The 13,319-nt window shown below is 43.9% G+C and overlaps 1 protein-coding gene across 1 annotated transcript in view; it reads left to right on the plus strand.

The window, feature by feature from the left end:
- The window catches only part of arhgap39 (Rho GTPase activating protein 39), a 96,633-nt gene extending 83,401 nt beyond the window's left edge, over positions 1 to 13,232 (plus strand). Inside the window, exon 10 of the mRNA XM_060914042.1 lies at positions 12,645 to 13,232. Within this exon, the coding sequence (XP_060770025.1) occupies positions 12,645 to 12,839 (195 nt within the window). The 3' untranslated portion in view covers positions 12,840 to 13,232. The remainder of the gene's footprint in view (positions 1 to 12,644) is intronic.
- The last annotated feature ends 87 nt before the right edge of the window (positions 13,233 to 13,319 follow it).

Below are 13,319 nucleotides of genomic sequence, written 5' to 3' on the forward strand. Positions count from 1 at the left end.
CCTGATGTAATCTAAAACCTGACTGGTTGAAATTAATTTATGGGAATACAAAATGTCTCCCCTGTTCACAGCACTCACAGCTGCACGTTTATTTCTGAAGGTTTTAAACAAGAAGCATTAGAAGCAGTTTTTACTGGACCTGAAGTTGACATGGGGAGACTATGCAAAACTCCACACTGAAAGCTTATCATTAGGGACAATAGGATTTTTTTAAAAAATATATAACTCATGCTTGTTCCCAAAGAAATTCTGACCAATCCTACAACCAATCCTTTGGTTTAACCAATCCTTTGGATCACAACTAATCATCCACGTGCGTTCCATGTGCATTATGCAAAATGTCATAACATGCTCTCAGACTAATGAGTAACAAAGAAGCTAAAAGTTACTTGAAAAGAGTTGCAGTAGCAATGACAGGTCATTTTTAAATCTACAATGGTGCTTGAACATTTGTGAACCCTTTAGAATTTTCTATATTTCTGCATAAATATGACCTAAAATATTATCAGATTTTCACACAAGTCCTAAAAGTAGATAAAGAGAACCCAGTTAAACAAATGAAACAAAAATATTATACTTGGTCATTTATTTATTCAGGAAAATGATCCAATATTACATATCTGTCAGTGGCAAAAGTATGTGAACCTTTGCTTTCAGTATCTGGTGTGACCCCCTTGTGCAGTAATAACTGCAACTAAACATTTCCGGTAACTGTTGATCAGTCCTGCACACTGGCTTGGAAGAATTTTAGCCCATTCCTCCGTACAGAACAGCTTCAACTCTGGGATGCTGGTGGGTTTCCTCACATGAACTGCTCACTTCAGGTCCTTCCACAACATTTCGATTGGGTTAAGGTCAGGACTTTGACTTGGCTATTCCAAAACATTAACTTTATTCTTCTTTAACCATTCTTTGGTAGAACGATTTGTGTGCTTAGGGTCGCTGTCTTGCTGCATGATTCACCTTCTCTTGAGATTCAGTTCATGGACAGATGTCCTGACATTTTCCTTTAGAATTCACTGGTATAATTCAGAATTCATTGTTCCATCAGTGATGGCAAGCCGTCCTGGCACAGTTGCAACAAAACAGGCCCAAACCATGATACTACCACCATCATGTTTCACAGATGGGATAAGGTTCTTATGCTGGAATGCAGGCTTTTCCTTTCTCCAAACATAGAACTTTCTGCTTTAAATGAGAAGTGTTATTTTGGGCTCATCCGTCCACAAAACATTTTTCCAATAGCCTTCTGGCTTGTCCACGTGATCTTTAGCAAACTGCAGACGAGCACCAGTGTTCTTTTTGCAGCCCTGCCATGCACACCACTGTTGTTCAGTGTTCTCCTGATGATGGACTCATGAACATTAACATTAGCCGATGTGAGAGAGGCCTTCAGTTGCTTAGAAGTTGCCCTGGGGTCCTTTGTGAATTCGCTGACTATTACATGCCTTGCACATCACAACTATTACACATCTTGGAGTGATCTTTGTTGGTCGACCACTCCTGGGGGGGGGGGGGGGGGGGGTAAACAATGGTCTTGAATTTCCTCCATTTGTACACAATCTGTCTGACTGTGGATTGGTGGAGTCCAAGCTCTTTAGAGATAGTTTTGTAACCTTTTCCAGCCTGATGAGCATCAACAACGCTTTTTCTGAGGTCCTCAGAAATCTCCTTTGTTCGTGCCATGATACACTTCCACATGTGTTGTGAAGATCAGACTTTGATAGATCTCTGTTTTTTTAAATAAAACAGGGGGCCCACTCACACCTGATTGTCATCCCATTGATTGAAAACACCTGACTAATTTCACCTTCAAATTAACTGCTAATCCTAAAGGTTCACATACTTTTGCCACTCACAGATATGTAATATTGGATCATTTTCCTGAATAAATAAATGACCAAGTATAATATTTTTGTCTAATTTGTTTAACTGGGTTCTCTTTATCTACTTTTAGGACTTGTGTGAAAATCTGATGATGTTTTAGGTTATATTTATGCAGAAATATAGAAAATTCTAAAGGGTTCACAAACTTTCAAGCACCACCACAGGTGTGATCAAGGAGTGTGGCATATCAAGAGTATGAAGTTCTGAATTCAAAACTAGTTTTATTTCCACCCTAGGTTAAAAAGAACAAAAGTTATAACTGTTTGAATTTTTCAATTTTTTGAAATTTCAATATTTTTTCCCCCGTCAGCCTTATTTGGCCGCTTCCAGCAATATACGAGGGTAAGTCAAAAAGTTCTAAGACAAATGAAAAAAATCTTTATTCATGAAAATAGCAAATCTATTTCTCTGTATATCCTCCATTTAAGTCTAAACACTTCTGCAAAAGATGTTTCCATTGGAGAATTCCTTCTTTCCATTCCTTTTTTGAATTCATTTTGAAATTATAACATCTGTCTTAGAACTTTTTGACTTACCCTCGTGCATCCATCTTGAAAAAGTAAAGCACCTTCAGGAGCAATTCTTGTGCCCAATACATCTATCAATTGCTCAGAGTTTAAAAATAACCTTTTGCTCCAGTATTTATTTATTTTGAAATTTAATTGCATTATTTACATAGTGAGATGGCGTAAACTACTCAAATCAATTTCAACAACTGAGCAATGGCATGACCAGAACTGTTGATTGTTGGTACTTTGCTGGCCATTGTACCAAATCATTCAAATCCAACTAAAGATCATTAAGGATAATAACAATCTACATAGATTCCTTTTAAAATATTAAATCTGTCTTCTCTGACTGTATTCTCTTCTCTACAACTTGCCTAATTAGCATACAAACGCCCCTTATGGCACAACAAGGCAAAAGGTGGCAGTACAGTTCCACATGTTAATTTTCAGAGGGTGGTGCTCAAAAGCGCTATGTATTACATGTTTCTAATCAAATGTAACTTCTTCAAAACAATATGATTAACATCCTTGAAACTTCTTTTTTTTCTCTATCCTCCAGAATCTAATATTTTTATTGTATTCCACAGAATGATACACATCTACTGACCGTGACTTGAACTTCCACTGTCTCTGTCCGGCTTCCGGTTTGACCGAAATTACCACGAAAAGGCCCACCAGGGGTCATGATTGTTCCTGACCTCTGGTATCAATTTTGGCCAGTGTTGACCAATAGAAAGCGAGCTACAGTCTAACGTCACAGGGGTGGCACGTCCTCGGCTTTCGACCAAAATCCAACATGGCCGTGCCCAGCGGTTTCACCGTCAACGTTCAGAAAAAAAGATCGCCGTGTCACAAGTAATCAGTATCATGCAAATCTGAGTGCATATTCTAAAAAATTCAGGGTTTTTTTCCTATAAAATACCCAACTCTTGTGAAGATACCCAACTTTTTATATTGGTACATGGCGATCAAAATTTGCAATTTACTATGTAAATGGACAGGCGCTTCCTGCACGGCAAGTGCTGCTGGCATTACTAGTTGCAGGATGAGCTGAAAGCAGCAGGAAAAACAGTTAGACAGTGAATAATCAGCAATGACCTGTACAGCAGTCTTCTCCATTCTTTCACTTCATGCAAAAGAAAAGACGCATCGAGCTCCAAGTCTAAAATGAAAAGAAAAAAAAAGAGAGAAACAATAATAAAACTCTTTTCTTTTAGCAAAAATTCAGCCGGTCAGATTTGGATTGCACATATGAGCCCAAGAACACCATACCCAGAGTGAAAGTACAGAAGTGGGAGCATCATGATTTTGGCCTGCTCTCCCATTAGTTTTTTAAGAATATTCATGAGAAAACACTCCAGTGTTCATTGCTTTTAGGATTTGATGCATATAAGAAATACAGCTGGTTCTGAAAGGCACTGAAAGTGAGTAAGATGGAGTGAAATATCCAGCTGTGAGGGTGACGTGAAGCCTGTGAGTGGAGTTTTTTAGGCTGTGAATTTATAGTCTTAGTAACTTAATTACTTACATCAGGACTTAAGAATCAGTGATGTTTGTAAAATGTTAGTTTACTCATGTAAATTAGCTTAGCAAATTAGCTCATTTACAAGCAGACAGGTCCTAAACCTGAACGTTAATTAATGCCATGAAACCTCCAAATCAACTGCTTGCTGTGTTCTCAGTACTGTCTTGAGAGAAATGTGTTGTGTGTACTGTTGCTGTTTGTGAGATTGGAAAAGAGTGCATCTGTGCTGCTGTAGGTACTGCAATCAAACAAGGCTTTATCTTATATTCTAAATCTGCTGATGGTGACACTGTATTTTCAAACACTACATACTTCTGTGTGAATTATTGTGAAGCATTTTCAGGCATGCATCATTGAACAATTGAGATCTATCCTTTTGGAAATTCTGTTACTTCTGTGCAAATGACACATAAACTCGTACCATGCATACAATGCCATGAACGGTTGGAAAAATCACCAAATTAAGATTTCAAGTTCTTCATTAGATTAGATTGGATAAAACTTTATTGATCCCTTTGGGAGGGTTCCCTCAGGGAAATTAAGATTCCAGCATCATCATTACATATAAACAGAGAAAAGAAATGGAGAAAAACTTCTAGATAAATTAAAATAAATTAAATATTTACATATACAAATATAAAAGAATAAAATATGGGGAAGAGAGGAAGGGGGAGGGGGGAAAGGGGGGAGAAGTGGGGTTAGGGTAAGTGTGTGTGTGTGTGGGGGGGGGAGCAGGAAAGATATTGCACTTTATATTGCACATTACATTGCACATTGTCCAGTATTGCTTATTGTTAGGCTAGGCTAGGCTACTGCTCCTTCCCATCCTCTGTCCTCCTGTTACCCCTCCTCCCCCCCAGAGAGGAGTTGTACAGTCTGATGGCATGAGGGACAAAGGAGTTTTTGAGTCTGTTCATCTTGCACTTGGGAAGGAGCATTCTGTCACTGAACAGGCTCCTCTGGTTGCTGATGACGGTGCGCAGAGGGTGACTGGCATTGTCCATGACGTTCAATAGTTTGTCCGTAGATCTCTTCTCTGCCACCGTCACCAGAGAGTCCAGCTTCATGCTGACCACAGAGCCGGCCCGCCTGATCAGTTTGTCCAGCCTAGATGTGTCCTTCTTGGATGTGCTGCCCCCCCAGCACACCATGGTGTAAAACAGGACACTGGCATCCACAGACTGATAGAACATCCACAGGAGTTTCCTGCAGATGTTAAAGGACCGCAGCCTCCTAAGGAAGTATAGGCTGCTCTGTCCCTTCCTGTATAAGTGATTGGTGTTGCAAGTCCAGTCCAGCTTGCTGTCCAGCCACAGCCCGAGGTACTTGTAGGAATCCACAGCCTCCACCTTAACTCCCTCGATCAGAACTGGTTGTGACCTTGGTCTGGACCTCCCAAAGTCAATGACCAGCTCCTTGGTCTTCGAGGTGTTGAGCTGCAAATGGTTCCTGTTGCACCACACAGCAAAGTCCCTCACCAGGCTCCTATACTCCTCCTCTTTGTCGTCACTGATGCACCCAACGATGGCTGTGTCATCGGCAAATTTCTGAATGTGAGACAGCTCTGAGTTGTAGCAGAAGTTTGCGGTGTACAGGGTGAAGAGAAGAGGGGCCAGCACCATGCCCTGGGGTGCTCCGGTGCTGCTAATTACAGTGTCAGATGTACTGCGGCCTGTCAGTGAGATAGCTGGAGATCTAGGTGACCAGGCAGGGGTCCACTCGCATCCTGTTCAGTTTGTCCTGAAGCAGTAGGGGCTGGATGGTGTTGAAGGCACTCGAGAAGTCCAAGAAGAGAATCCTCACTGTGCCATTTCCCTTATCCAGATGCGAGTGGGCTCGGTGTAGCAGGTAGAGGATGGCGTCTTCCACACCAACACCTGCCCGGTACGCAAACTGCAGACAGTCCTGGGCATGTTGTACCTGGGGTCTGAGGAGGCTGAGGAAGAGCCGCTCCAACATCTTCATCAGATGTGAAGTGAGCGCCACCGGTCAGAAGTCGTTCAGCTCGCTGGACCGATTCTTTTTGGGAACTGGAACAATACATGATGTCTTCCAGAGGGTTGGCACTCTCCCCAGCTGCAGGCTGAGGTTGAAGATGTGTTGGAGTGGTTCACCCAGTTCAGCACCGCAGGTCTTCAGTAGTCGTGGACACACCTTGTCCGGGCCTGCTGCTTTCCTGGGGTGAAGCTTCCTCAGTTGACCTTTGACCTGGTCTGCAGTAATGCATAGAGGAGTCTGTGTTGAGGTGGGGGAGGAGGGGGCTGCTGTGATGACTGGGGGGAGGCGTGTTGAGGGAAGAAGGAGAGATGGCTGCAGTGAGGGAGAGGGTGGGGGGGACGTGGGCTGGTTGAACCGATTGAAGAAGTCATTCAACTTGTTCGCCCTCTCCACTGTCCCTCAATTACTCTGGTCTTTGTATTGTGGCCTGTGATGGTTTTCACACCTTCCCAGACCTCCCTCATGCTTTGCTCCTTCAGCTTCTGCTCCACCTTTCTCCTGTAGCTGTCCTTAGCTTCCCTCATGCAGCGTTTCACCTCCTGCTGTGCTGCTTTCATCGCCTCCCTGTCCCTGCTCCTGAAGGCGGCCTTCTTCCTGTTGAGGACAGCTTTGACTTCCTGTGTTACCCATGGCTTGTTCTTAGGGTAACACCATACAGTCTTAGTGGGGGAGACCACGTCTGCACAGAAGTTGAGGTAATCTGTCAGACAGTGTGTCAGCCCCTCTATGTCCTCACAGTGTGGGCTAAGCAGCACATCCCAGTCCGTTATGTCATAGCAGTCTCTGAGGGCATCTTCCATTTCAGGGGACCACCTCCTGATGGAGCTAGTTGTTAGAATAGAATAGAATAGAATAGAATAGAATAGAATAGAATAGAATAGAATAGAATGCCTTTATTGTCACTATACACATGTACAATGAGATTAAAGCATCTCCAATAACAGTGCAAACAACGTGTAGAGAGGGAGAGAGAGAGGAAGGGGGAAGGGAAAAGAGAGGAAAGGAAAAAAGGGGGGTAAGGTGCACAGTCTGAGGTGTATGTGTTGTGTTATACATTATGGAGTGAGGTATTGCACATATAAAGTATTGCACAGTGACAGTCACATTGTAAATCATTGCACGAGAGAGTCACACTATAAGATAAAATATTACACATTATGAAGTATTGCAAGGTAAGGTAAGGTGCACAGACTTGAGGTGTATGTGCTGTGTGTAAGGTGCACAGTCCTGAGGTGTATGTGCTGTGTGTAAGGTGCACAGTCCTGAGGTGCATGTGTTGTGTGTAAGGTGCACAGTCCTGAGATGTATGTGTTGCGTTTCACATTTTGGAGTGTGGTATTGCACATTATAAAAGTATTGCATAGAGAGTCACCTTATAAAGTACTGCACATTTATAAATTAGTAAAATAGTAAAATAAAACAGACTATAAAGTCAGAGCATGTCCCAGTTCAGGGCGGTTATGGCTTTTGGAAAGAAGCTGTTTTTTAATCTATTTGTCTTTGCCCTGATGCACCTGTAGCACCTCCCTGAGGGCAACAGGTCGAACAGATCAAAGCCAGGGTGGGAGCTGTCCTTGATAATATTCTTAGCTCTGCTAAGGCAGCGGGAGGTGTAAATGTCCATCAGGGAGGGGAGAGGGCAGCCAATGATCCTCTGTGCTGCCTTTACTACCCTCTGGAGCCTCTCCCTGTCTACAGCAGTGCAGCTGCCGTACCATACTGTAATACAGTACGTCAGTATGCTCTCGATGGATGAGCGGTAGAAGGTCAGCAGCAGGTTGGAGCTTAAGTTGTACTTCCTGAGGACTCTCAGGAAGTGTAGCCGCTGCTGAGCCTTCTTAATGACTGCTGTGATGTTCTCTGACCAGGAGATGTCGGCGGAGATGAGGACACCGAGAAACCGGAAGGTGTGGACCCTCTCCACATACTCATTGTTAATGTAGAGGGGGGCTAGGTCGGTGCTGTGCTTCCTGAAGTCAACAATGAGCTCTTTGGTTTTCTTGGTGTTCAGAGCGAGGTTATTTTCTGAACACCAGGCTGCCAACTTCAGGACCTCCTCTCTGTAGGCTGCCTTGTCTCCCTTTGAGATGAGTCCGACCACTGTGGTGTCGTCAGCAAACTTGACGATAAGGTTGTTGTTGTTGTTGTGGGTCAGACTACAGTCGTGGGTGTAGAGGCAGTACAGGAGGGGGCTCAGCACACAGCCCTGTGGAAAGCCGGTGCTCAATGAGCGGGTGGAGGAGAAGTGGGGGCCAAGTCTCACAATCTGGGGCCGGTTAGTAAGGAAGTCCTTTAACCAGGTACATGTGAGAGGGGGGAGGCCAAGAGTGTTCAGTTTACTAATAAGGATGTCTGGGATTATTGTATTAAAAGCTGAACTGTAATCCACAAAGAGTATGCGGACGTAGCCCTGCTGCTGCTCCAGGTGATTTAGCGCAGAGTGGAGAGCTACGGCAATGGCATCCTCTGTGGATCTGTTTGTGCGATATGCGAACTGGTAGGGGTCGAAGTCTGGGGGGAGGTGGTCCTTGATGTGCTGAAGAACTAGTCTCTCGAAGCACTTCATGATTACCAGGGTGAGGGCCACAGGACGGTAATCATTCAGGCTGGTGACGGGAGACTTCTTCGGCACTGGGATTAGTGTTGCAGATTTTAGGCAGGGCGGGATGACTGCCTGAGCCAGAGAGAGGTTAAAGATCCTAGTGAAGGTAGGGGCGAGCTGGTGGGCGCACGCTCTGAGCACCTTACCAGGTACACCATCTGGGCCGGCAGCTTTCTTGGGGTTCACTGCCAGGAGCACCCGTCTGACATCGTGCTCCTGTACAGTGAAAGGAGTGGTGTAGGAACTGTGTGGTGGTGGGGGCAGGGCAGGAGCAGATGAGTGCTGCTGAGATGTTTCGAAGCAAGCAAAGAAGCGATTTAGCTCCTCTGCTAGTGGCACACTCCAGTCTCCTGTTGGCGCATCACAGTCTCTGAAGTTTGTGATGTCCTGAATGCCCTGCCACACCTCCCGTGTGTTGTTGCTGGACAGGTGGGACTCTATGCGCAGCCTGTGGTCCACCTTGGCTTTATTTATTCTTCTTTTCAGATCAGCTCGAGCAGCTCTGTACAGAGCTCTATCACCTGACCTGAAGGAAGCATCGCGAGCCCTGAGGAGTGAGTGGACCTGGCTGGTCATCCAGGGTTTCTGGTTTGGGAAGACCCGGATGTTTTTATCCACCGTCACATTCCTGATGCAGAACTTGATATAGTCCAGCACCGTTCCTGTGAACGTCTCCAGCTCCTGATGTTCAAATAAGTCCCAGTCTGTCCATTTAAAGCAGTCCTCTAAAGCAGTCCTTGTTGCAGGCTGCCTTTGAACCAGGGGGGTGTACTTCGGCTGTAGAAGAACCAGGTTGTGGTCAGACTTCCCTAGTGGGGGGAGGGGTGTGACTCTGTATGCATCCCTCACATTAGCATACAGCAAGTCAATTGTCCTGTTGTTCCTTGTTGGACAATCCACAGCCTGGTAAAAAGCAGCCAAAGTGGAGTCCAAAGTAGCATGATTAAAGTCCCCAGAAATGATGATAAATGCCTCAGGGTGCTGTGTCTGCAGCCTTGCTGTGACAGAGTGTCTCTCACATGCAGCGGCTGCGTCTGCCCTCGGAGGGATGTAAACACAGATGGTGATCACGTGACTGAACTCCCTCGGCAGATAATATGGCCGCAGGATAACGGCTAGCAGCTCCAAGTCCGGGCAACATAAAACTGTCTTTACGGAGATATGTCCCGGGTTACACCAGCGATTGTTAACATAAATGATGAGTCCCCCACCTTTGCTTTTCCCGCATGTGTTAGTGTCTCTGTCGGCTCTCACAGCAGTGAATCCCCACAGGTCCACGTTAGCATCCGGTACAAGGTGTGTTAGCCATGTCTCCGTAGAGATAAATAAGCTGCTCTCCTGGTAAATCCGCTGGTTGTTCAGAGTGGAAAGCTCGTCGACTTTATTCGGCAGTGAGTTCACATTCCCCATGATAACAGAGGGAATTGATGGTTTGTAGCGCCGCCGGTTGTCTGCTAGCCTAGCCTTTAGCTTTGCTCCAGCTTTGCAGCCCCTGGGTTTCCTCCTCAGCTCGGCCGGGATGGGGTGTCGTATCCTGGCTCGTCCCATTGTTTTCAGGGCCAGCAGCTCCTCTCTCGAATAAGTGAGAAAACTGGCTCCTGGTTGCGTGTTAAAGTTAAATACATCCATGTTATATAGTAAAACACACTATGTCTTCGTAAAAAGAGCAAAAAAGTAAAAAAGGTGGAAAAAAGAGGTTTAAAGAGCTAAAAACTACAGAGCTACTGGAGAGGCAGCCGTCTCACACAGTGCCCATCCTTCGGCCATAGATGATCTCTTGACTCTAATTCTCGCTAGAGCTCATGTCTATCCCTATGAAACAAACTCCATTGAAATCCATCCGAATAGATTCATAAATAACATTTCTCTATTGAAATAAACTAAGAAGTTTGACACAACACTCAGCAGTATAATTGCTATTAGGATAGCAGGAACATTCTCAAATTGCACTTATCAGTAGCTCTGATGACCTCGCCACCTCTCAAAAGGTATATAGTGCTTACACTTTCTCACATGAGCTTCCTTTAATGTCGCTGAAGATGATATCAAAATAACATAACATCCATAAACTTTATACATACTATACACGATTTATGCTATTTCTGTGCATACTTTAAATGCTTGGTAACAGCATGCTAGGGTTAGTTGGATATCATTAAATACAAGTGAATTAGACTCATGTACAGTACAGGATTGTAGAGAGGTCATTATCTCCACCAACTTTGTTGAAAGAGGTTATGTTTTCACCTCTGTTTGTGTGCCTGTTCCCAATATACAGTGGGGCAAAAAAGTATTTAGTCAGCCACCAATTGTGCAAGTTCTCCCACTTAAAAAGATGAGAGAGGTCTGTAATTTTCATCATAGGTACACTTCAACTATGAGAGACAGAATGGGGGGAAAGAATCCAGGAAATCACATTGTAGGATTTTTAATGAATTAATTGGTAAATTCCTCTGTAAAATAAGTATTTGGTCACCTACAACAAGCAAGATTTCTGGCTCTCACAGACCTGTAACAACTTCTTTAAGAGGCTCCTCTGTCCTCCACTCGTTACCTGTATTAATGGCACCTGTTTGAACTTGTTATCAGTATAAAAGACACCTGCCCACAACCTCAAACAGTCACACTCCAAACTCCACTATGGCCAAGACCAAAGAGCTGTCAAAGGACACCAAAAACAAAATTGTAGACTTGCACCAGGCTGGGAAGACTGAATCTGCAATAGGTAAGCAGCTTGGTGTGAAGAAATCAACTGTGGGAGCAATTATTAGAAAATGGAAGACATACAAGACCACTGATAATCTCCCTCGATCTGGGGCTCCACGCAAGATCTCACCCCGTGGGGTCAAAATGATCACAAGAACGGTGAACAAAAATCCCAGAACCACACGGGGGGACCTAGTGAATGACCTGCAGAGAACTGGGACCAAAGTAACAAAGGCTACCATCAGTAACACACAAATCCTGCACATGTCCCCCTGCTTAAGCTAGTACATGTCCAGGCCCGTCTGAAGTTTGCTAGAGAGCATTTGGATGATCCAGAAGAGGATTGGGAGAATGTCATATGGTCAGATGAAACCAAAATAGAACTTTTTGGTAAAAACTCAACTTGTTGTGTTTGGAGGAGAAAGAATGCTGAGTTGCATCCAAAGAACACCATACCTACTGTGAAGCATGGGGCTGGAAACATCATGCTTTGGGGCTGTTTTTCTGTAAAGGGACCAGGACGACTGATCCGTGTAAAGGAAAGAATGAATGGGGCCATGTATCATGAGATTTTGAGTGAAAACCTCCTTCCATCAGCAAGGGCATTGAAGATGAAACGTGGCTGGGTCTTTCAGCATGACAATGATCCCAAACACACCACCCGGGCAATGAAGGAGTGGCTTCGTAAGAAGCATTTCAAGGTCCTGGAGTGGCCTAGTCAGTCTCCAGATCTCAACCCCATAGAAAATCTTTGGAGGGAGTTGAAAGTCCGTGTTGCCCAGCGACAGCCCCAAAACATCACTGCTCTAGAGGAGATCTGCATGGAGGAATGGGCCAAAATACCAGCAACAGTGTGTGAAAACCTTGTGAAGACTTACAGAAAACGTTTGACCTCTGTCATTGCCAAGAAAGGGTATATAACAAAGTATTGAGATGAACTTTTGTTATTGACCAAATACTTATTTTCCACCATAATTTGCAAATAAATTCTTTAAAAATCAGACAATGTGATTTTCTGGAATTTTTTTTCTCATTTTGTCTCTCATAGTTGAGGTATACCTATGATGAAAATTACAGGCCTCTCTCATCTTTTTAAGTGGGAGAACTTGCACAATTGGTGACTGACTAAATACTTTTTGCCCCGCTGTAACTCAAAAGTAGTGAACAGATTTTGATGAAATTTGGATAAAAGGCGAGCCAAGGAACAACTGATCAGATTTTTATGCAAATCCGAATATGTGGCTTGGCGGAGGTATGCACGCTACCAAGTGCCCTTCTATTTGGTTATTTGGTTCTGACACTGCTCCTTCTTACTCTGTCTCTATCTTGCTGTGTATATCTACATCGTTACTCTCAGTGTTGGCCAAAAGGCTCATGCTTAATAATAACTACCTGTTTGCTTTGCTTTCTTGTACAGGTTTTTGCTCAGCCTGCCAATGTGGCTATCACTAAAATGGACGTGAGTAACTTGGCAATGGTGATGGCCCCCAACTGCCTGCGATGTCTGTCTGACGACCCACGCATCATTTTTGAGAACACACGCAAAGAGATGAGCTTTATCCGGGTGCTTATTCAGCACCTCGATACTAGCTTCATGGATGGAATTCTATAGTCCACCTTATTACACACACACACACACACACACACACACACACAGACAGACACACACCTATATACCCCGGCATATTCACCACTCATACATATCGATGACACAAAAATTGAAAACATAATATATGGACAAGCAAAACCCAGTCTGTATAGTCAGCTGTAGAACATGAGGCATGAACCCTAATTACTGCACTGACACACACTCTCAAAAGCACAAATTGAATCTGATTGACATCCAAACGCATACAGACACACTTAAGTAACACATACATTCCATTTTAGCCCCTTTTATAATTTCTGAATGTGTTTGACTAGAGAGGAGAATGTATAGCAGTGTTTTTGTGTGTATGTTTGTTGAATGTTGTGTGGAAAATGTGTGCGTTTTGTTTTTTACCTAACTGACCTATATAACTGTCTATAACAGTCTACTTGATTTTATATAATTAATTTATTTTTTTTGTATTTATTTTAACAGGTGTTTATA

This window comes from Neoarius graeffei, chromosome 2, assembly GCF_027579695.1.
Source record: "Neoarius graeffei isolate fNeoGra1 chromosome 2, fNeoGra1.pri, whole genome shotgun sequence".
Classification (NCBI taxonomy): Eukaryota; Metazoa; Chordata; class Actinopteri; order Siluriformes; family Ariidae; genus Neoarius; species Neoarius graeffei.